General features: G+C 36.7%; 7 protein-coding genes across 7 annotated transcripts; 2 read left to right on the top strand and 5 right to left on the bottom strand.

Moving 5' to 3' along the window:
• Window positions 1-16: 16 nt before the first annotated feature.
• Window positions 17-2,075, top strand: LOC105218281 (mitochondrial-processing peptidase subunit beta). Its single transcript, XM_011193773.3, has 5 exons — window positions 17-186; window positions 438-644; window positions 709-1,037; window positions 1,103-1,479; window positions 1,537-2,075. Exons 1-5 carry the CDS (start codon window positions 118-120, stop codon window positions 1,971-1,973), a joined length of 1,419 nt encoding a protein of 472 aa, XP_011192075.1. The 5' UTR covers window positions 17-117; the 3' UTR covers window positions 1,974-2,075.
• Window positions 2,076-2,209: 134 nt separating this feature from the next.
• On the bottom strand, window positions 2,210-4,208 carry LOC105218289 (2-(3-amino-3-carboxypropyl)histidine synthase subunit 2). Its single transcript, XM_011193786.3, has 5 exons — window positions 3,833-4,208; window positions 3,625-3,774; window positions 3,320-3,566; window positions 3,110-3,265; window positions 2,210-3,047 (listed from the first exon to the last, which is right to left on the bottom strand). Exons 1-5 carry the CDS (start codon window positions 3,986-3,988, stop codon window positions 2,317-2,319), a joined length of 1,440 nt encoding a protein of 479 aa, XP_011192088.1. The 5' UTR covers window positions 3,989-4,208; the 3' UTR covers window positions 2,210-2,316.
• A 380-nt stretch (window positions 4,209-4,588) lies between these two features.
• On the top strand, window positions 4,589-5,747 carry LOC105218295 (dynein light chain Tctex-type). Its single transcript, XM_011193798.3, has one exon. It carries the CDS (start codon window positions 4,771-4,773, stop codon window positions 5,104-5,106), a length of 336 nt encoding a protein of 111 aa, XP_011192100.1. The 5' UTR covers window positions 4,589-4,770; the 3' UTR covers window positions 5,107-5,747.
• Window positions 5,087-7,937, bottom strand: Rpa49_0 (DNA-directed RNA polymerase I subunit RPA49). Its single transcript, XM_011193810.3, has 5 exons — window positions 7,771-7,937; window positions 7,504-7,709; window positions 7,023-7,432; window positions 6,740-6,961; window positions 5,087-6,671 (listed from the first exon to the last, which is right to left on the bottom strand). Exons 1-5 carry the CDS (start codon window positions 7,835-7,837, stop codon window positions 6,422-6,424), a joined length of 1,155 nt encoding a protein of 384 aa, XP_011192112.1. The 5' UTR covers window positions 7,838-7,937; the 3' UTR covers window positions 5,087-6,421.
• Window positions 7,938-8,081: 144 nt separating this feature from the next.
• LOC105218309 (uncharacterized) lies at window positions 8,082-9,778 on the bottom strand. The gene is made up of 3 exons (XM_011193823.3): window positions 8,693-9,778; window positions 8,458-8,609; window positions 8,082-8,380 (listed from the first exon to the last, which is right to left on the bottom strand). The coding sequence occupies exons 1-3, from the start codon at window positions 9,384-9,386 to the stop codon at window positions 8,294-8,296; spliced, it is 933 nt and encodes a 310-aa protein (XP_011192125.2). The 5' UTR covers window positions 9,387-9,778; the 3' UTR covers window positions 8,082-8,293.
• Window positions 9,779-9,930: 152 nt separating this feature from the next.
• On the bottom strand, window positions 9,931-23,196 carry LOC105218321 (serine/threonine-protein kinase D3). Its single transcript, XM_029044100.2, has 11 exons — window positions 22,841-23,196; window positions 21,991-22,555; window positions 16,497-17,195; window positions 14,308-14,452; window positions 14,084-14,221; window positions 13,835-14,016; window positions 12,162-13,266; window positions 11,890-12,098; window positions 11,476-11,821; window positions 11,228-11,410; window positions 9,931-11,161 (listed from the first exon to the last, which is right to left on the bottom strand). Exons 3-11 carry the CDS (start codon window positions 16,620-16,622, stop codon window positions 10,968-10,970), a joined length of 2,628 nt encoding a protein of 875 aa, XP_028899933.2. The 5' UTR covers window positions 16,623-17,195; window positions 21,991-22,555; window positions 22,841-23,196; the 3' UTR covers window positions 9,931-10,967.
• On the bottom strand, window positions 18,766-21,581 carry LOC105218317 (uncharacterized). Its single transcript, XM_011193832.3, has one exon. The coding sequence runs from the start codon at window positions 19,547-19,549 to the stop codon at window positions 18,914-18,916; it is 636 nt and encodes a 211-aa protein (XP_011192134.2). The 5' UTR covers window positions 19,550-21,581; the 3' UTR covers window positions 18,766-18,913.
• Window positions 23,197-23,439: the final 243 nt, after the last annotated feature.

Genomic DNA, 23,439 nt, shown 5'->3' with positions numbered 1-23,439 from the left:
TTTACGAGAAAAGCAGCCAACTTCAAGCCCAATTGCCTGTCTGGTTCATGTAAGATCGTCGAGGGCGAATTGTTTAATAAAATTTAAGCAAATTCATTTAAAAAATTAATTGAAACAATGGCGTTGCGAGTGCTCTCTGTTTCACAAAATTTACGCCAGCTCTCTAGGGGAGCTGAGCTTTTAAAAGTAAGTGATTTTTAAAAAGTGTGCGTAAAATAGGTTCCTTAGCATTACGTAATGTGAAAAAGTGATAAAACATTCGAACCACACATAGACTTTTTCCAATTATATTAGATATCATTATAAAAATATTTGTGCAATATGATTTTCAACTGAAATGTTATTTAACACTTTATGTGTAAAGTAATACTTTATATTTGAGGTTATGTGTCGTATGTATATTGATTTTCGTCGGTTATTGTCTAATTTCATGATAGCGCTACAAGGCAACAGCAAGCCTTAAGAAAACCCTCGTGAATATTCCAGCCACCCAGGTGACTCGTTTGGATAATGGTCTACGTGTTGCTAGCGAAGATTCCGGAGCAGCGACTGCTACTGTTGGTCTGTGGATTGATGCAGGTTCACGTTCCGAAAACGAAAAGAACAATGGTGTTGCACACTTCTTGGAACACATGGCTTTCAAAGTAAGATTTGATTTCAAATCTAATAAAAAATATTTCCAAAAATATTAAATTTTGTGTGTATTAGGGTACCGCTAAACGTTCCCAAACCGATTTGGAATTAGAAGTTGAAAATTTGGGTGCTCATTTGAATGCCTATACATCTCGCGAGCAAACTGTGTTCTACGCTAAGTGTCTGTCGAAGGATGTACCAAAAGCTGTGGAAATCTTGGCTGATATCATCCAAAATTCAAAATTGGGTGAATCTGAAATCGAACGCGAACGATCTGTAATTTTACGTGAAATGCAAGAAGTTGAAAGCAACTTGCAAGAAGTGGTGTTCGATCATTTACATGCCACCGCATACCAAGGAACCCCCTTGGGACAAACCATTCTGGGACCCACTAAGAATATTAAGTAAGAATTAAATAATTTAATAAGACCAGACTATATTAACTTACGACATTTTGTTCTTTAACCAGGTGCATTGGAAAACAAGATCTTACCGATTATATTTCAACTCATTACAAAGCCTCGCGTATTGTGCTTTCTGGTGCCGGTGGTGTCAAGCATGATGAACTAGTAAAATTGGCTCAAAGCAATCTGTGTGGTTTGGAAAATACTTATGATGGCAAACCTCCAGTTGTAACACCATGCCGCTTCACCGGTTCAGAAGTGCGTGTTCGTGACGATTCATTGCCCCTTGCACATGTTGCTATTGCTGTGGAAGGTTGTGGTTGGACAGATCAGGATAACATCCCCTTGATGGTGGCTAATACTTTGATTGGTGCTTGGGACCGTTCCCAAGGTGGTGGCGTCAATAACGCTTCCAACTTGGCACGTGCCAGTGCTGAGGACAGTAAGTTTTAGAAATTCAAGCAATATATGAACAAATAATTTTATTTTTTTTTTTCAGATTTATGCCATAGTTTCCAATCCTTCAATACCTGCTACAAGGACACCGGATTGTGGGGTATCTACTTCGTCTGTGACCCATTGCAGTGCGAGGATATGTTATTCAATGTCCAAACTGAATGGATGCGTCTCTGCACCATGGTAACTGAAGCCGAAGTTGAGCGTGCCAAGAACTTGTTGAAGACAAACATGTTGCTCCAACTTGATGGCACCACACCTATCTGTGAAGATATTGGTCGCCAAATGCTGTGCTACAACCGCCGTATTCCTTTGCACGAATTGGAACAACGCATCGATGCCGTAAATGTCAGCAATGTACGTGATGTAGCAATGAAATACATTTATGACAGATGCCCCGCCGTAGCTGCCGTCGGCCCCGTCGAGAACCTGCCTGAATACAACAGAATTCGCTCATCGATGTACTGGTTGAGAGTCTAATTCATTTGAATAAACGAAAAATTGCTTCGAGCAACGTAGTGTAATTGAAAGAAATAAAAATAAAACTATCTGAGTGGAAATAGCCAATGGTGAAAACGAGAATACTTTGAAATGAATTACAAATTTTCAGTGTAAGACAGTGTCGTAATAAATATTTGAGTGTCCAGTTACAGCTTAACTTACATATATAACCGAATTTTTCATAATACATTATCAATTACAAAAACAAAATCCAATGATGTCATTGAGCAGCCCTTTATTCTGATAAAAATTCCCGGAGGAAAAAAATTGTTTAGAAAACTAAAATTAATCGTAAATATACATGTATTTAAAAATAATGGAACTAGTCATGTGTATAATTGGTTGGAATACCACTGAGTCCTTTCTCTATCTTGGCCGGCTCTGTGTTTCCCAGTGCTGGATCAAGCCCTTTCCAAGTGCGGTCTTCAAATGTGAGACCAGTGTTACTGGTCATCACTTCCATCTTTCCCTTTCCCGTAAGAGCCTGTTGTTGTTCACTTAGCGCTGCTGCTCCCTCCTCCGTAGCATTCTCAGTGTTATTGCCGCGAACACGACCACTTATTAGACTGACGTCTTGTTCCTGTTGATCTGCAGGATTAAATGCCAAAAATTTTTCACCCTCTGGTAGCAATTTTTTGAAATCGGTTACATATGCTTCGGGATATTTCATATGCCATGCTGGATTGAGTGCCATTTCCGCTTCGAACACTGAAACAATGGGTTTGTAGTACTCTTTGGAATTATACATATTATTGAAAGGGCATCCAATCAGTACGAAACAATCGATTTCCAAAAAATTTGCCAATTTAGCGGGATTAATTCGTCCCACTGAGATAATCTGCGTCTTTATGCCACGAGCTTTAGCCATTTCTTGTAAGCGTGAAACAATTTTCAAATACCCTTCTGCTGTGAGTGTGGCCACAATTAGTCCCAGCGTTTGAGCGTCTTTACATTTTTCTATATAATGATATCGTCGACGGATGTATTGGGCAGTTAACGGATTTTTTTCGAGCAAACTATTATTATTGGGTTCATAGATAAACCATTGCGAAGCTGCAAGCAAATGCATTAGAAAAAGTTCAATGAAAAATGTTGTAAAAGAAAAATTAAAATACCTTGTGTTGTGATCGATATGTTGGAAAATCTCGCATTTTCAGAACCCACGAAAAGACAGATTGGATCACTTGGATGTTTCTGCTCTACTGCATCTTCTGCTGGAGGATATGCCTCAACGAATAATTCCTTGCATGGCAGTATTTCCTTTAATTTATCTAAATAAATTTTCATATGGATTCAATTCACAAAGCTACTATTTAATTACTCACAGCATAACGAGTCTTCATCCGCTTCGTCAACACGTTTGTCTAACAAGTGATGATAACCGATATCAAGGTATATATATACGACTTTTCCATTGATAGTTTCAGCTATTGTAGGCAACTTATCCATAAAATTTTTCAAATTAAAAGGATACTGAGGATACATATACAACACCGGAAGACGAGACACTCTACTACGACAAGCGTTACCGAAATGTATCAAGCTATCCGCTTCCACATGTCCTGCGGCAATCTAAATAAGATTTTTGTTAATGCGATTCAGGTTTGTATTACTTAAGATCGCAATTTACCTCATCCACGCAACAACTACCATAGGAGGTATCGGCTAATATAAAAAGCTTTATATCCGCCGACCCACTATTGGGAGTGAACAAAGCTTTAAGACTATCACTTATTTCGTCGCTATGTGGTAGGTAATGATCAGGGAATTGCAGACAAACCTAATGAAGTTGAATACAGTTAATTTTGTTTAGTTCATTAAATGGCCAATATATTTACTCGTTTGTATCCATTTTGTCGAATCCATCCCCAGCAAATCTTTAGTAGGGTGCCATTCCAAACCTGCTCAAAGGGAGGTGTGATTTCGTCCTTTTCCAATTCAACTTCTCTTTCTATTACTTCCTCTGCAGCGTTATAAAAAGCTGATGTGCTCATTGTAAATTATAATAAATATTTCTATGCTTATTAAATAATTTAGAACAACAGAGAATGTAAAATGCACTTCTTATATTAGCTGGTACTGTCTTTAGGGTTGCTGAGCACTGTTTGACTGATATTTCATTTAATCAGATGGAAATACAAATTTATTTGAAAACTAATTTTTCATAAAAAAGTACTATAATTAGTAACTTAATATATTTTTAGTTTATTTAGTATTTTGTTAATAATTATTTATATTAAGGGATTATTTGTTATCGATTCCAAATCAGGTTAATTTTTTCGGTCCGGTATCACCATATTTTTTCCAAAAACAATTTGCAAATATTAAAATCGGGTAAAACCGATATAAATGTCAAAGAATTGCAAAACGCTTTTGGCGATGCCAACTTTTTCTTACTGTTTAAGTTTTTAATTATGGTTTTAAATATGTTTTGTGTACAAGTTACTCTATAGATTTAAATAGTGCAGTCGAGACTTTAGCTATTCTATTTAATAAATTTTTGATTAAAAGTGCGAAAGTGAATTTGCATAATAAGTTTATGATCAATCGTAGCAAGTGTGAAAACGTGTGGCATCTCTAAAGACATTCAGAAAAAGGAAAACGTCAATTTAGAGAAAGCAAAAGTAAAGAAACGCTATAATTTTTTCAAGCTGCAAATTCCGGAATTTTCGAAATAATTTGCAAGAATTCACACAATTTGCTAACAAATATATAGAAATCAACTATAGAATCTAAATAATTATAAGCGAGTTGAAACAAAAATATATTATTTACCATGGAAGAAGCGCGCGATGAAAGCCAATTTATTGTGGACGACGTAAGCAAGATAATTAAGGATGCAATTGAGAACACCATCGGCGGCAACGCCTACCAACACGACAAGGTAAACAACTGGACGGGACAAGTTGTGGAGAACTGCCTTAGCGTGCTAACCAAGGAACAAAAACCATACAAATACATTGTCACATCGATGATAATGCAAAAGAATGGTGCCGGTCTACATACAGCCAGTTCTTGTTATTGGAACAATGACACAGATGGCAGCTGCACCGTGCGTTGGGAGAATAAAACTATGTATTGTATTGTATCTGTGTTCGGTCTGGCCGTTTAAGAAGTGATGAGGATAAGCTGATATCGAGGTGATGCCAAAAGTGGCTACAGCCAGGGGAGGGTACAGACTTTTAGTTGTTTTCGGCGAACACCAAAAGAAAGTAAAACAGTAAATACTATAGAAACCTTTAACATTCTCAATCCAAGATCCCGATAAATGCTTATTACAACCTTTTGAATTCAATTATCAAATCGATTTTTTACTCTGACCAGAGAGAGCTTATAATAAAAAAATGTGTTAATTCCTTTTATAGCTGCATAAGTTGTTAAAACTACAAAAAAAAAAAAAAATGATTAGGGCCTTAAAAATTAATAAAAATATAGTTGGGGTGATGTGAGTACTGATTTTATGAATGTTCAATAAGTGCAGCTTTGAATAAAAAATTCGAATCGCAGAAAATGTATTTTTATAGAGGGTACCATAAATATGTATATGTATATGTAAGCGCGTACTTTACATTAAAAACTAAAATATTTACTACTAGGAATTCCAATATTTTTAGTTTTCGATAAAACATTGAAATCTTAGTGCTTGGGATTATGCCATTTATTTCTGAATAACCACATACATATATGTATACATAAATAATTAAGGCTTTGCATCTAAAAAATGATAATAAAACACTAATATTCAAACTAAAATATTGTTTTTATTTTATGTTTGTTTTAATGATAATGAATTAGTTGTTGCCTCTGAAGAAGTGAGTCAACTTTACACATTTTAACTTATCCACATACATACGTACAAACATAAATATGCGCAATTATTTATTTTATTGACACTTCAGGTTTCTGCTCATGAATCATACCAAGGTAGTTAAAATTCATAATTGTTGACCTTGGAGTTTCGTCGCGTGTTTGTATGTACATAAGCTTAAAGCTATGTACATACCGTGGTATGTATGCTTTTATGTTGTTAATTTCCATTTTGAATAGTATACATAACCAAATATATTACGACATTTTTTACTCAAATATATTGTGACATTCGTATCGTAACTTCTTTTTTCATTGACTTTCTGATTATACCACAAGATGTAATGAGAAAACCGCCAAAAATAGGCTTTCTTTTTTGAGTTATTTCCATTTCTTTAACAGTCACATTAAAGGAAACCAAAAGAATTAAGTGATTTTTAAAAATACATACAATTTATATAAAGTTCTAACGAGTGTGCTTTCTGATTTATTTTGTCTAAATAACCGAACATAAATGTGGCAAAGAGAAGTAACAATGTGTGTAGTTTTTATATCTAATTGTTTATATTTAAGAAATTACTAAGGCTCAAGACTTTACAGAAATATGCAAATGTAAGTGATTATTTTTTTGATTTCCTACTAAATGCGCCTGGCAAGGCAGTCATTTTGCTGGGCAAACGTAAGGTCAAGAAATCGGTCTTTGCGGATCGTACGGCATGCACAATGTGTGCAAACTTCACCAATTTGACTTTTGAAACACACAGCTCCTGTGCCAATACATTCAAGTCCACGGTGAAATTTTCGCTGATTATCAATGCAAGAACTATAAAATAGCATAAAGCTTTTTCCGAGGTGTGTGAAGTGCGAGAACTAAAAAAGATAAAATGTATTTATTTAAAATATATTCAAAATTAGTCTCGCGGTTTTGAAGAACTTACAAAGGTTTCGAATTTGGATCTGAAAATCGTGTGCGTACATCATTTTCCGCCTTTTCTGTGATTCCGGATAGTTCGATTGATTTGATCGAACGTGCGCGGCTTTTGAGCAAATTTAGCAAACAGTCCATGTATATAATTAATTTCAAATGCAAAAATCCCTCCGGCGTTGGCGTCTTATCTTGTATACTTTTAATGCATTTGCACAAGTATTCCGACTGTATTCTGTGAAACAAACAACTCTTTAATATTACTTGACTGAAGTTAATATGTCGTTAAAACTTACGGTAGTTTATCCACTGATGTAGAGTATACCACTTTCGACTCCTCATCTAGACGCTCGAGTAAATCTTTAGACACAATATCGTGCACATCATAAATTTCTTCCACTTTTTTTGCATCTTTATTGAATTTAGGTCGTAAAATATCGAAATTGTGTTGTTTATCGGTTTGTTCTTCACCTTCATTGTTGAACTCGGTTTCACGCACAGTGTTATCCAAATCATTCTTCAATACCTCGACATTCACTTTATTGTTTTCTTGATTAGCTGCAAAACGAGCAGCTTTTCTACCACCAAATTGTTTCATGAGCACAGCTTTGGTGTGTTCGACCGTCAATGTTGGTAAAGGTTTCTGTTCGAGAGTATTGAAGATGTGATTGCTGAGTGTAGCTTGTTCAATGGGAATAATACGAGTCTGTTCGAATTCATAAAGTTTATACAAAATTACATTAAAAACAAAACCAATTTTTTATATACAATAAATACCTTATTTGTTATTTTATTACGTACACAGATGTACGTATCTGTGAGGGCTGCTGCCTCACCAACATCCATGGCTCCATGGTAAATTTGGTCATTGGCAGTCACCATTGCAATATTGGCGTTCGATTCCTTACCACGCTTTTGCATTAGGCGAGTGAATTGCGTAGCCTCCTTGCTTACGGCTCCTAATTGACCATTTTGAAATTTCACTGAAAATATTTTCACTCAAAAATTGGTTCCATATTGATTTAGTGTCTGTGAGAAACTTACACAATGTAGGCATTGCTGCGTTGCGTTTGCGAGGATAGACCTTCTCGATAGTCGCTTTTTCCTTCATAATTCAATTTATTTGTTATATTTCAATTTATTTTAATAAACTATATGAGAGTAACAAAGTTTGTAAAACAACAATGGGCAACACGTGAAGAAAATGACATTAGTGACGTAAGAATTGTCTGCCAATTTGAGTGGTTACTTAAATGAATACCAAGTAGTCGTCAAAATGATTTCTAATATTTACAGGAAAAGTAATTAATTAAATTAATTTTAAATGTATTATCCACAATTTTTATTGCACAAAAATCTTAAACAGACATAGTTTAAATAAATTTTTTTTTTCAAAATCTTTTAATTAGTTATAAAAAATTGAATACAGCGTAATGGAAGAATGGAAATCAAATATAATTTTAAATTAAATAAAAATACGTGACTAATTGTCAATATATGAGTACTGATTTAATAAAATTAATATAAAAAAAAACTATCTGAAATAAGGATATTCTTATGAAGCTGATTATGTAGATTTAGTCATTGTACCGGCAGATGTGAATCCAAATCCGCTAAGAGTATAGTGTTTACTCTTAATGATATGCACCACTTGCTGTATCAGGAAGGGGCATAAAGAGAGACGAAAGTTTTAAAAAGTTTTCTGGTAAAAGGTTATTTTCAAATACTTACCATCACCAGTTTGATCAAAAACACAGCAAAGGTCAAGAAATTTATGCTGATTAAAGCTGCCTCAGGAGGAAAGTTGAGATTTGATTCTTCCAATAAACCACGTCGGCGGCGCATATGAACCTTGGGTGTCCAAATCATACTAAATTGATCCTCTATAATGATTAAATAAAAATGTGTTCTTAAAAGTATTTTTTCTTTATATTTGAATTATAGACATTATTTGATTAAATGTTACCTATCAAATGCATCATTTTGTTTTTCAAGTTCTTTAATGTGTTAAGTTTTTGTTCGAAAGTTAATTTTGATTGTTTGACCCATCTGCGCTGTACAGTTTTCAGAAAGTTTATAAACCCTCGCAGCGTCGGATATTGTATGCCTTTTATGACATGTGAAAGCACATTGGTATTTTCCGCTTTGGATCTCATCTCATTGCTTTCGTCTGTATTTTCAACATCATCCATTTCATCTTTATGCTTGGGTTCATTTGGCACTTCTTCAACCGTGGCCTCATTATATACATTTTCTTTTTCTAGTTTCGGTGCTCCTTGCTCTCTCGTGCTGTGTATCCTAGGAATTGCTGTTAGATCATCAGTCTGAACTTTTTTGGTTTCAAGCAGTTTCGAAGCTGGATCAAGCATTTTTCTCAATGTCTCTACATCTTTCGCATTACTGAAGCGTTCGCGTTGATACTCTAACCATTCTGGACTGGGTGTGGTTACATGCCCAGCGGACTGCGGTTGGTGGTTATCCTTAGTAGATCCGTTCTTCGCGTATATACTCTGGAATGCTACTATACATAATAGCAAGAAAGAATCGCTTATGTTTAGCTTTAGCATCTTTATTTGCCTAAAGTTCTTGAAGTTATGACTTAGAATGTGAGTTGGAAATTTTGCCACTCTTTGTAGACGCGCTGAGTGCATTTCACGCATTTTGATTTTTATTATGTTGGATGACTTTTTAAGAATGTCAACCGTTGCATGCGAATGCACCGCTAAAAGTTTGGTTATTTAATTAAGAGACTCATACCTGTATACAGCGTTGGCCATATTTATGGAACCATCTTTGCTAAACTTGTATTTTTCACTCAATGTAGAAAAGTGCCGATTCCAAATTTTCCGAACTTGTATTGGAAGTCGAAAGACGGACGAAGATTATCGACCACTAATTTGAAAAACTTACCTTAATCTTAGATTTTATCTTAGAAAACAAAGCAACTTTTACATTTTGCCTAATAGCAAAATATCCAATATTTATTTCGAAAAATAAAGATGCGCATCATAATAATAACACATTATATCATAAGACCGATCTTAACGATCGTAATAATTGTACATAGAATATATAGCATAGAGTCTATGTAATATGGTATTATCTATCCCTTTATATGTGGGTTTGGTGTATAGAATTGCGGAGAAAAAATTTAGCACTATGGTTCAGTTGTTGTTGTAAGCATATTTGTAATTTATGTATGTATTTGCCATTATTTGGCGCACTCAATAATAGTATTTAAATGTATTTATTTATTTATTTATTTATAAGTGTAATTTAATTAAATTCCTTTTTTGTTATGTTCATAGGTGTTACAAGTAAATTACAATTCCATACAAAAATCGAGTAAGGTACGGTTGAGAGGAAAATTCTATATCTTATATAAACATCTGCTGTGAATAATGCTCCAATACCGAAAGTGTGTTTTAATCAGAGGAAATACAAGAATAAGTGCGACGAATATCTCTTGAATCAAAATTGCGTCACAAGCTAACGGTTATCATGTCGTATGGGTTACTGTTATTGAAGTGAAATTATAGTTTGAAATTGTTTTAGATTATCACACACTTTCGTGATTAGAGCAATATGCGCTTCCATAGCCCACAATTGTAAATACTCATCTACTTCGTTCACGCGATTACTCGACTTCTTGTTCACTTTGTTAGTTATAGAAAAATTTGTAAAGAAACAAATTCGCCTATTGGGCACTTTAGAGAATTTTTGTATATGCGTCTGTATACTGTATGTAGCACATATGTATTTTATATTTACTATATGTAGTTAGTTGGTCGTAGTTAGATCACTAAATTCTATAAATATTCACGAAAAATTTGTTCTCCTTCCATGGCTTTGCTAAAGATTTTCATATTTGCTTTCTCTACTAACTGAATACACATCCACGTACATTTAATTTTTGTAATTTTAAACTAATATATGTATAATGTATCTGAATCTCATTTCACATTCCGACACAGATGACCACGCATCCATTTGATGGCCTTATCACCGATCGCTTCCACTTTGGGTGTGTTGGGCAGACTGCGACAGCCGCAAGCTTCCGCATCGATGTGTTGATGTTGTTGTGGTTCTTGTTCTATGGATGACTTTTGACGATGACGCGGTCGTTGCTGTTCACCGGCTGACAATTGTGATAATTGCTGTTGGTTATTATCCTTCTGTTGCACTGCATCTTTGTGGTTTCCTTCTTGTGAACTGGCATCTTCGGTCTCTACTCCAACAGGTCACATGTCACCGCTGCTGGCCCACCGTATATCGTCCGCCTCATGCGTTAAATAGCGTGTACCCACTTGACCCTCCAAATTGCGCAGATCTCGATAGGTTTGCTTGTCTTGAAGCCAATAGTGCTGTAGACTTTTGTCGACTGTGTAGCGCTTGCGTTGTTTAACCTGTAGCAGATTGTTGATGAGATCAATGGCTAAGGGGATGAGAAAGTGTTATTTGGAGTCTGTGAAAACAGTAGTAGCTTGTTCTAACTGCTTACCATTAGATGAGATCTCCTTCCATGGATTTGGGGGGTACATGAATGCGGCATTCTGTATCTGATCATTTATATCCTCCTCTTCATTGAAGGGGAACGTGCCGCTCAAGCTGACATAAATTATCACGCCAACACTCCACATATCCAGTGAGCGGTTGTAGCCTTTGTTGCGCAACACCTCTGGCGCTGTGAAAATATCGAAAAACGCCATTTTGTTTTTGCTAATAAGACGGACGTTGACGCATACTCACCCAAGTAGGCTGGTGTTCCCACAACCGAACGTCTAAACGATTTCTCACCAATAATTCTGGCATAACCGAAATCACACAGTTTGACTTGTGGAAATTCGGCGTCGGAGGAGAGCAACACATTTTCTGGCTTCAAGTCACAATGCACAATATTTTGGCTATGCAGATGCTTCAGCGCTATGAGTATCTGTGTGATGAGGAATTTCGTCACCCGTTCACTGAGCCGTCCGCGTTCGTGCGAGAGAATCATCTCCAACATATCACCTTTAAGCTTTTCCATCACAACAAATATGCGTTCAGGTGTCTCGAACATGCGCTCCAAATTCACAACACCACAATGTGAAATGTTCTGCAAGAAAAAAGTCAGTTTTTATACTAATATTTTCAACATTTGTGACTAAATTAATGATAGCTAACCTGCAATATGGCAACTTCATTTTTGAGTTGTGCTTCCTGTTTGGTGGGAAACCGCAACTTATCAATAACTTTAATGGCCACTTCACGTTTGGTTTTCTTGTGAACGCCACCGTAAACGACGCCGAATTGACCCGAACCAAGCACTTCGTCTGGGAATATTTGATACAACTGTCCCATATCCTGTACGTTCTCTTCGGATTCGCAGCATTCTGTAAACAGAGCGAACTAAACCTTGTACGAAATTCACAAAAACTTGTACCTCTAGTACTTACGTGTATTTGTTACATGCATATAGGCCTGTCGGATGATTGTCTCCCAGCTCTTGGCAATATCCGAGCCAATGCCGCTGTCTGCGGGCGGCAGTCTTACCGCTTGCTCCTCACGTATACCCACCAATGGATCCTGTCCCACATAATAACTAATCGTAGCTGTCTTCAGCTCGAAGCAATAGTTGTTGTCTACACGGAAATCGCGATTTGTGTCTATACCTTGTATTTCAGATAGCGGTATGTCTTTGTGATATTTACTACCCTGTTCGGAGAGGAACAGCGTCAGCGTTAGAGTCTTCGAATCCAAGCGCCAGTAGTGACGTTTCACTGTCTTATCCAAGCTGGTGTAATGTACCAGCCAGCCCTCTTTGATGGCTTGGCCGCCACGTTTCTTTGTGTGTTTCACCGATTGTACGATACGCATTAGTGGTATATTGGCACTGGGCGATGACGACGAGCTCGATTGCTCCGATTGTCCATCAATTGACTGTCCTTCACCGGCGCTACGTGCATCCGCGTATGCGCCTCGCCCATCCGTGCTGCCGACCAGCCCATTAACCAGTTCCGGCGGAGAATTGTGCGCATTTGTTGTGGTCTTTGGCACCCCTGTGCGCGTAGATTTGGCAGCAGCAGCTGCCGAGCCATACTTATGCGCCGCCGCGTTGCTCATATAGCCACCGCTAGCACTTGGCGATGGATTGTCTTCGAAATCACTGTCATCGAACTCTTCGCGGAAGAAGTTGTCCGCTTTCGATGCATGGCCATGTGTGGGCGTGTTGTCCGCATAATCGTTGGCTTGTAACTGCCGCTCGCCGGTACAGTCGTGTGGCACTTTGTCCAGACATTTCTTATGCGCATTATATTGACAATCCTTACATTGCAGACCCTGCTTAAACAGACCCTTCAGCAGTTTCTTGCAGTATTGACAAACGGTCGGTATGCCGTAAGTGTGCACCATGAAGGTGTGTGGAATGCGTATCTTCTCGGCGTAAGCAAAAGTGGGCGTGTACATGGAAATGTTGGCGGCGAGGCAGTGATTGCTGCCGTGTGTGCCATTGCGGCTGCTGGAGGACGGAGAGCGACTGTGGCTACGATAATGCGGAACACTCTAAAGTGGAGGAGAAATAAATAATTGAAAGACTATTAGAAACAGTGTGAACCTTGTTTTTAGACAGTTCGATTTTGCGCTTCACTGAGTGATCTGGCGTAGAGTATTTACAATTGTAAGAAAAACAAAAACAATAAAGGAAAAGGCAAGATATACATTTAATATTCGTATCTTTATTAAGTTGTTTGCAAAATAGGTATAAAATGTCTTCGTTTAAATTTTAAAATTGGAATAATAAAAAAATATAAAATAATTCATAATTGCTTAAGTTTTTGTAAATGCTCTAAACCAGACCGTTTAATCTTGACAATCATCTCATTCGTTATATGTCTTCAAGAGAGAGTATTCGAGCGTGTTTAAAACTACCCCACACCAACTAAAAACTAAGAGTATGTATAAAATTAAACCCTTTATATAATGTTACTGTTAATGGTTTCAAGGCTTTCAATTTGTTCGTTAGTTTAGTCTTTTAATTGTTGCTTTTCTAAGCTTTCGACTTCTCTCTGCAATTTTCTACAACAGTCTAATTCTTAATTATATCGCTCATCAAATCCGACATTCGTTTTACCAGTGAGCTACCGCCGTCACTCCGCGCCTGTTCATCGTTCGAAATCAGCGATTGTGTTGAACCACCCGAAGGACTGCGTGGCGGCTGTAGCGCCGACGAACGTCTCGAGGTAGAATCATTGGGGCGACTGCAATTGTTGGGTATCTTCACCACACAACGTTTATGGTAATTTTGGCCGCAACCTGTGGAATTAAGAGCCATATAATAATAAATGCTGTTCGGCAATTTCCTTGAAAATCATAAACTCACCATCACATTTGAGTCCTTGGCGCACCAAGCCGAATAGCATTTCACCACAGAAATCACAAAATGTTGGCGCTTTGTACGAATGTACATTGAGCGTATGTGGCTTTAGCGTTGGCATTTCCGACGTGGGATACAAAATAGCTGTGGGCGAGTGGACAAGGACACATGTCATACAATTGTTTGCGGAAAAACTCAAACTTTTGAGTCATTCAAATGGCTCTACTTACGGCTGGCTGTCAGTACGATTTCCACCAACGTCTCGTCGACTACTTCCGAAGCCGAGTTGATAATGTGCAACACATTGGGACTGTTGTAGTCATGGCGAAAGAGTAGTACACGCTCGGGTAAATGTGTCAAACCGCTGTCGGGTATCTGAAAAGCAAGGACGAAAGAGTGAAAAACGTTAAATATAACTTTATAATAAAAAACGTTGATTATGGTTTGAATTCGTTACTGGAAGACATTTGGACATGGGTGCTTTTTTTAGATAGGAAGGTTTTAATCTTAATCCAAATATACTTAGAAACGAGTTCCCAACCAATTTTAATAAGCTTTCTCACATGTGGTTCTTATAAGAGGTGAGGCAGAAAGTAATGGTACTTTGGAGTCAACTAATTGTAAGGGCCTCGAAGCACAGTGACTTTATTAGCATTAGATTTATGCGTTATGGTTATTAAAAGGACCCTGTTTCACCTAAACTAACATCGCATAAATAATTAAAATACTCCAGTCCACATAATATCATATATGTATTATCGTTTATAATCATTTTCCACTCGAACTGACTCATAAATAAATAAGCCGTCGCATTTGGATAAAAGCAACAACACTGTGAGCATTTCAGTCAACATGTGATATTGCTACGAAAATCCCCATGTCATTTCTAATTATGATATTACTTTGATGATATGCAATATTCAGACCACATTCCATATTTATCCGAATCGAAATTAATATTAAAAGGGAATACTCCCACACACACACGAATACTTATGCACTCCTATTTTTGACATGAGACTTCTGTGTGTGTTGAAATAAGTACTGAGCACCATATTCCCCTCCATCATAAATAACGGTATACGCAGCAAATCGAATTAAATACATGGCGGAAAGGTCGACAGTGTATTGCGAAAGTCGACGGTGGCGAAATGTTCGTGGACGTCCGGAAAATATGTTGTAATAAAATAAAATAATTAATGCGTGGCAATTAATGTGCGAAGGGCACGTGACAGTCGCGATAACACGGTCAATCTAGAGCGCGACGTCCGTAAAGTCAAGCCAACATTGAAGTGGGTAGACAGCCGGCTAATGAAGAGGAAAGACGGTCGTGCGTGCATTGGACATTTATGGGACAGTTATCATTTTTTCTGCGAAGATTATGGTGCGATCTCTGTATATATGTATGTGATGATATTTTAAAGTTGTAATATTTTGAAGAACTCTTCTCTCAACATTCAACTCCTAAAGACCCGACGCTAGCCTTTAGTTTAAGTAGAGACCTCCTCTCAACAGATTATATCTAGCGTCTATGTTTAACCTCACATTTTGATACCTCATAACGGTTTTTCAAATTTAAATAATCATTTTAGATAAATTGCAGTGTATCTTTAGTCCAGAGTTTAGGGAGTAATAAAGAGATGTATTATGATATATTGAAGACGTGTTACATTTAAGTAAATTTTTCTGGATTACATCTTTTTTTGAGAAGTACTGCCTTTATGACCTTATAGGTTTAAGACTTGTAATTTATTCGCACAAGGACGCACAATTTCGCACACAACGTGCGAAATATTTTTGTAAATATTTTATGATCCTACGTGTTCTCGATTTATGACAGTACATAAATACAGCGCCGGCATGGAGAGATGGATGTACACACGTATTGGGAAATTTATTTGCCACCCATAAACTTTATGTGCGAAGCAATGAAATATTTACGCTGCAACTGAGTGCTTAGAAAATTAAATGCTTTGTCAAATGCTGTTTCATCATCTTTTCAAATATAATTGATGACACTGCGACAAGCCAGGAGGTAAAGTAAATAATGGAGAACAAAAAAGCGGGAAAACTAAACATATATACATACATACATATCTATGTAGGTAATAATGAAATGATAAGGCTCCGCCCACCCACCGCTAACTTAAGCATCTGCGTTCAGAGAATTCAGCTAATAACATAATGAGTATGATTAAAGCATTATTTAAACATTATGGCAGAAATATGTAATCTATCAGTAAAACTCAAAGGATTTCAGTTTGTCATGCACGCGCAAAACACAAATATGTGGCTGTGTTGGTAGCAATCCGGCGCTAAGGTGTGGTCTTTATGACAACCCACAATCATATAGTTTATATGCAAATCTCAACTCCACACAAAATTGGATGCCACGACCGCTTGTGGGGAGCGAACTCACCTTTGTATTGATAAATTCACATGCTAAGTCCTTAAGCGACTTCAGCGTCAAACTGCTGGCGGCCACCGAAACAGCATCGCGCAAACTGCCAAATTGAAAGAGGAAAGTCACCTCGGGGCCCTCCATAATAATGGGCACTCCAGCGCCAGCACCGACACCGACACCAGCACCACCACTACCGCCGCCGGCAACAAAATTGGGGGCGTTGTTGTGGTTGTTGGTGTTATTGTAGTGTTGTCTGTAGTGCGCCAGTGCAACTGTGTGGGTACTTACCCTGTGGCACAACAACAGTACAACAATATAATGTAGGATCCGAGATTAGCCTGATGCTTTTGGCTTGATTGGTCAATGCGTACAATGTTTTGCCACACTTTCCTTATGCGCTTATACCGTATATCCGTATGTAAGTGTATATTTTTTCTGTACTGGGTGGTTAGTGGGTGGTCCTGTTGCGTAGCGCGTCCTTTTTGGGTCTTTAACCAACCGCTCGGTTTGACCGCTTTAAGTGGTTAAGTGGATGGCTTGTTTCAATGAATGGCCCAAATAAACAGTTGTACTGGACTGGACGTTTGTTGGCAGCTAATGCTCTGGCGGTTGCTTCACTCCTCTGCCACTAGTTGGTGGCGTTTTCCTTATATATTTGACCGTTGTTTACTGTTGCCTTTTCAAATATTTACTTCGCTTGATTTATGAATTTTCCTAAAAGGAAAGAAATAAACAATATTTTTGCATTAGTTATACCGTTATGAAGAAAGTTAAATGGTGTAGGAAGGCGGAATGTTATAAATATATGTACATATAAGTATAAGTGATTACGGTTATGAGTTATGGCATTCTCTTAATGGATCGGTGACGCTAGAAAATCCTGAAACATGTCTTATGGTTTCGCTAGAATATATTTTGCTTTGTGGTCGCATTAATATATATTTTTTCGCTATTTGCTGAACTGGGCTCAACTTTACTACTCTACGTCATCATTCATAAATGTTTGGTAGCGCTATGTAATTACTTAAATTCGAATTAAATTATCTAAGTAAATAACAAAAACAACTATGCATTGTCCAACGAAATGGCTTTAATTTAATACTGTCAAATAATATAAATTGCCAGCATTCGCTCTTGTCCACTCAATAACCGAATTTAATTAACAGTTTACAGTTTCAAATCACTGAAGGCTAAAACGTTAGCTGGTATAAACGCTTTCGTTGAGGGCGAGTTAGTATGGCAAATTTCAACACACATTGTATGTTTGTATGTATGTGATTTAAGTATGTGGTTCATGAGCTAGTGTTTATTGATCACATTCTCTTGGCATACTCTCGTTGTTAATCAAAAATTCCGCCAAACGTATGAAACACGTAAATTCCAGTCTCCGGCTTGCTGACTAACTCATAGCTAGCCGGTATACAAATTGAATACCAAAGTGTTACTCATGCACATATACAAACAAACGAATGTACAATTATTTATGCACGATTTACATACTTAAGTACAATACAAAGCAACTACGGACAACCAATTATTTTTTATACCTGCATGTAATGCAGTTTTCGAAAATACTCAATTCAATTTTTATTCCATAAATCACAGACGTCCCCTTGCATATCAAGATATGTATGTACATACATAGTTTCTTTGACCACAGAACCACAGAACCTCAATTTTGAATAGGAAACGCTTTCCGGTGATATATGTATAAACGTATGCTGCTAAGCCACAAGTATGTACACAAGTAAGTAGTGTATCTTGCTGAGATTTTCTCAGTAATGTTAAAAAAACTACTCGAAAATAAATTGAATGGCTTTCTAAAAAGTTACAAAAATAATAATTTATGGAAAACATACATTTTTTAATATCCTCATGCTACATGTACTAGACAATAGGAGGGAATAAGAAAACAGACTGTTACACACCAAAAAGTGTAATTTAAATTTTAGATGGGACCGCACTGGAAGTACGAGAAATATTAAGCACATATATTTAAAAAAAATATAAATATTTACAACTTCATAACAATCATAAAGAATAAAAATGGTGATAGATGCATTTTCAGTGAAATATCATATTTATACGCGTTGAAGACCATGTTTATTAATTAAAATAGAATTTTTAAGCTCGCTTTATCTTTAGTAGTTATTTTTTAAATTCACCTAGTTTTAAAATTATTTAAAATAAGAAAGTCTGTAAGAGTACTAAAAAAGAAGCGACAATCAAACATACGCAATTTTTTGGTAATTGAAACCTCTGCTCAAATTTTAAATAAAATATATACTATTTAATCACTAATTATTTGTTCTTTATTTATAGTTACAAAGAATGCATACATTACATAACATATATTTATTTTACATATCGGTAGATCTTAAACTTTTTATTGTTGGAACCATTTTGTTTAGAACGCTCTAACAATTCTTACATTATTTTACATTAGGGTGAGGATTGTGCTCTTTGGGCTTGTAGACGTTCGTGGATGTACTAACTGCATTGACGCCATTTGGCATTTGATTTTCTTTGCCACTGTTCATTCGAGTCATAAACTTTTTCTCGAAAAGATTACTCCGCATTGAATTGACTTTACGTAGATTAGTTGCATTTTTTGGTGGTGTATTTAAGAATACGCCTTCAAATATTGTCTCGAGACTATTGCAACGACTGAGGTTTGCTTTGTTTTCTTCACTGTCTGCAGGCGGACTTATCATTGCGTTGATTTCTTGAAGTGCAACAAAATCAGAATTTAGGCCGGCACTAGGTGTAGAATCATCATCTAATATTGGTTGACGAGTTGGTGTTTGTAAATCTTCTGCGTTGATGTCTATCGGCGAAGGTGTACGGCCGTGCGGTGAGATAAGTCTGAATTCAAACGCTGGAAGCTCATCTCCAATGTCTAGCGCATTTAATTCTCGATCAGCTGCTAAGGAGAATGATAGATCACCTTCACTTGAGACTGACGATTGCGAACACTGAAGTCGGGAATTGTTTATTTCGGATACAGATACCTCCATGCTATTATCCATTCGCTTTCCATCATTTTCGTTGAGAGATGTACTAATCATTTGAACTTGTTAACTTTGTAAATATTTATATACTAATACATATATCGGCAGATCTAAACACAAGGATCACGATCAAAAACAAAAATACAAATACTTTAAAATTGAATTGTAGAACTGTCAATTATGACACTTGTCACTGCAGCTGTGTAGTGCTGCCATACGCTCTTACTGCAAGGATAATTGAGAGTGTGTTCAAAATTTCCTTCAAAAATATCCCTACAATAATTTCCCATATTGCGAGAGTAAAAGGGAAATTGTATAAAATCGTTAATAATTTTTGAAAATCCAAATCTAAAGCTTAAGACAAAGTGTTCGATATGAAACCAATCAAATTTATAGAAGTATAGGAGGTGAAAGTGTAATAACAAGGAAAGACTCAGGTCTACTTCTCTATATGCTTATATTAAAAAAAGAGGGTATAACTCAGATTTTTCATAGGTCCCTTTAAATTTCACTCATCCTCTTATCATCAGGCGAGAAAATAAATATTTTGTAAAGAAAGCGAAATAGACCTTCATACCTTTTTCACTATTATATAGTTTTATATGTCCATAAATAAGTATAATCCAAACTACATTTTCCTTCGCTTAATAAAAATGTATTCAACACACCAAGTGCAATTCAACCATTAATTCGACCTTGGCTTCAAAGCACTTGTGACCCGCGCGTTCAAATGTTAAAACTCTCAAACCAAAATGTTCAATCGAAATGAATGGGCAATGTCGTTCGCGCACCAGAGTCAAAACACAAAAGAACGCCCTAAATAAGGCAGTTAACAGCATACCACACAAAAGTAATTTAACTGGAAAAGTAGAAAAAAAACAAACAACCTTAAATTGCTAAGCGGACAGTGCGATAGACCGTGAAACGGGCGGTTGAAGAGCCGAGCAGCCGCACTGAGAAAAACCTACAAAGAGCAAACAAAATGTAAGTAAACCGAAAAAATTATCACAAACAGCTTTCTAAATTTTTAAGTAGGTGTATCGATGGATAATGTGACGTTGTTGCTGTTCTTGCCGTTGCCGTTGCGGCTGCTGTTGGTGACTGCTCTTCAAAAGGTAAAACCAGAGCAACGAGACGCACTGTGCTTTATAATTACACAAACAGTGCCGTTGTGTAAGTGCGGGTCTCAATTTTCAATTGAATCACAGCTTTCCAACCGCAAACAGCAGAACAACAACTCAGCGTCTTTGCGGATGTAAGGCGTGATCTGCGGCTGGCACACGCAAGTGCAAGAGTTATACGACACACGAAAGGTTTCAGAACACCAACACATACCCGCACAAATGTATGTAGCAAGTAAGGGCGTACTGTTGACAGGAGTTGTAATTAAAATACCTTCTAGTGTTGCGCTACAATGATTTTTCGTGTCTGCAACGCTTCTCACTCGCATTTCGCATTCTAGTGTCCACATTTGGCGTCTGCTGTCTTAATGTGGAACGCAAAAAATGCCAGCCGACTTATAAACTGTGAAAAATTCGCACATAAATAGCTCAAACGGAGAGAAGCTAAGCTAAAAGTTACAAGCGAATAAAAGTCAAAAGAATAAAAATGCGATAATATTGCCGCAGCAAGAATTTTTGTGTTTATAAGTATGTAGGAGGATGTTATGCAGACAAAAGGACACTAGGAGCGGAGGTCATACATATGAACTTAGGAGATATACATAGAAGTAGATCTCTAGTAGATTCCAAAGCGCTTCAATGCCTTTAGGACCAGATTATGATGATTGAATGAATGATGAAACTTCGCCTTTTCACATTATTTCCCAACTGATATGGTAAATCTATAATTATATCTTTGTACGGAATACGCAGAGACTGCATACGTTGGGGCAAAGAGTTCCTGATTATGTTACCTTGTTCCAAAAACTATTATTCTACTGTTTTAAAAATGTATTCCTCTAATCGTAAGGTCAAACTAGTAACAAATGAATTTATTTGTTAATCCGAGTAAGTTCCATTAATAAGTTTTATGCTAAATTTAAATTAAATAATATTTGATAGTTTACATTCAACTTAACCTAAAAATTGGCGCAATCAAGATACAGTCCCTATCTTACCTACAACACCACTAAATTCCAAAATACATTTATGGTTCCAAAAATTATAAAAATTAGTTTACAACAACATTAAAAATATAGGCACTTCTAAAGAATCGATTTGTGTTTCATCCAACATCATGTCCTACAGGGTATTCTCTAAGATTAATAGCCTAACCTCACAGCATATTTCAGCACTTACAATTTTAACGACAGAGCGACTGAGCGCCAATAAACCGATTAGCATGAGACCAACAACAATAGCTGTTATCCGAATCGATTTAAATAAATTGGTTATGACATAAAGCGCTCTGGAAGTTTATTATTCCGCAAATGGAGGCTTTGAGGGGATGTCCGAAGACAAGATAGCTGAATCTACTGGCAATTGCTCGTTACTTACTTGTAATTGTTGTTGTGTTGTAGTCATTAGATGTTGGTCTTTTCGAATTATATCAAAGTGTTGTTGTTGTTTTTATGGCCGCTGTTGTTGCTAATTTGTAATAGTTCACCACGACTTGGTGACTCTTCAGCGCTGCTGCTTCGATTGCCAATGTTACTCAAGCTGTTGTCATAAAATTTTAACTGTAGTTCGGAAGTGCGATTGTTGCTGTTGTTGTTATTTATCGCTTTTATTTATTTTCACCACTACTTAGTCGCACTTAGTTTTTGTTGTTTGTTCTTTTTGTTTTTATTTTTGAAAACTCTGCAACTCTTGGCCTTTTACGGATGTTTATGTTGCTTCCGTTGCTGTAAGTTTTTTCACTTCCTTCTTTTATATTTTTTCTTTGTTATTTTAAGCTTTGTTTCACTTTTTCAGTTGCAGTACTGTTCACTTGGCTCATTAAAATACCGTCAAAGCGCACTTTTTATTAGCTCAGTGTAAATATTTACACGATATTCCTGGCGTTTGCTGCGCTAAAGTGCTGCTGGTCGCTAGCCGTGGCGTCTACAAGTGCATTCAAACACTGCAACACACACACACAATTGCATTAGACGGCACACACAACTTTTTTATATATACATATATATATATATATGAATATACATATATATACGTGTGTCTGTGGAATGGCTCATGCAAGTGTGCGAGTGTGGAAACGGTGTGCTGGAACGCTTTAATGCACAGCTATTTTCACACAACTTTCACGCTATTTTCCGCGTTTTCTCTTTATTTTTCACAACGAATTTTCGCCACAAAATTCTCGATTTTAGCAAAAGCACAAGTTTTATGGAATGAATTTAATAACTACCTCACATGTGCCATGAAATATCGAATGCTTCAATTCCCAAAGCGTAGACTAAGCAATGCTGAGCAGCTATAGAAACAGTGTTAAGCTAAGCTAAGTACAAAAAGCAACCGCTCAGCTCAGTTCACAACGTACGAATGTAGTATGACGAGTTGGCCGCCTGCTTGGCCAGAAGTTTGCGCCAGCAGTCAACACCAACACCAACACCAATACGCGGTTAGTTTGGTAAGCTGGTGTAGACGAGTATGCACATGAGAGTATCAGTCAGACAAGGCAGGTTAAGAAAGCAAAACAAATAGCGAGAAATAAACTCACAGCTCGAAAACTCGTTTTACCACAAAATAAAAAACAAAAACAAAAACAAAAAAAAAAAATAAAATAAAATAAAATAAAGCAATAATAAAACGAATCAAACACAACTAGTTGGTGTGGAAGCGAAATGTGAGCTTGAAGCAGCAGCAGCAGAATGTAAGACACAGAAATACTAGAATATATTGTATTTACTCTTGTGTCCGCATGTGATCTTCAGACTGTCTTTGGTAGACACTTTTGAAAGTTTAAAGACAATATACAGAGCATATTGGGAAAACTGTAACTAAATG

The sequence above is a fragment of the Zeugodacus cucurbitae genome, chromosome 2 (assembly GCF_028554725.1).
Source record: "Zeugodacus cucurbitae isolate PBARC_wt_2022May chromosome 2, idZeuCucr1.2, whole genome shotgun sequence".
Taxonomy (NCBI): domain Eukaryota; kingdom Metazoa; phylum Arthropoda; class Insecta; order Diptera; family Tephritidae; genus Zeugodacus; species Zeugodacus cucurbitae.
Note: the sequence above shows the minus strand (reverse complement) of the source record. Positions and strands in the feature narration are given on the sequence as shown.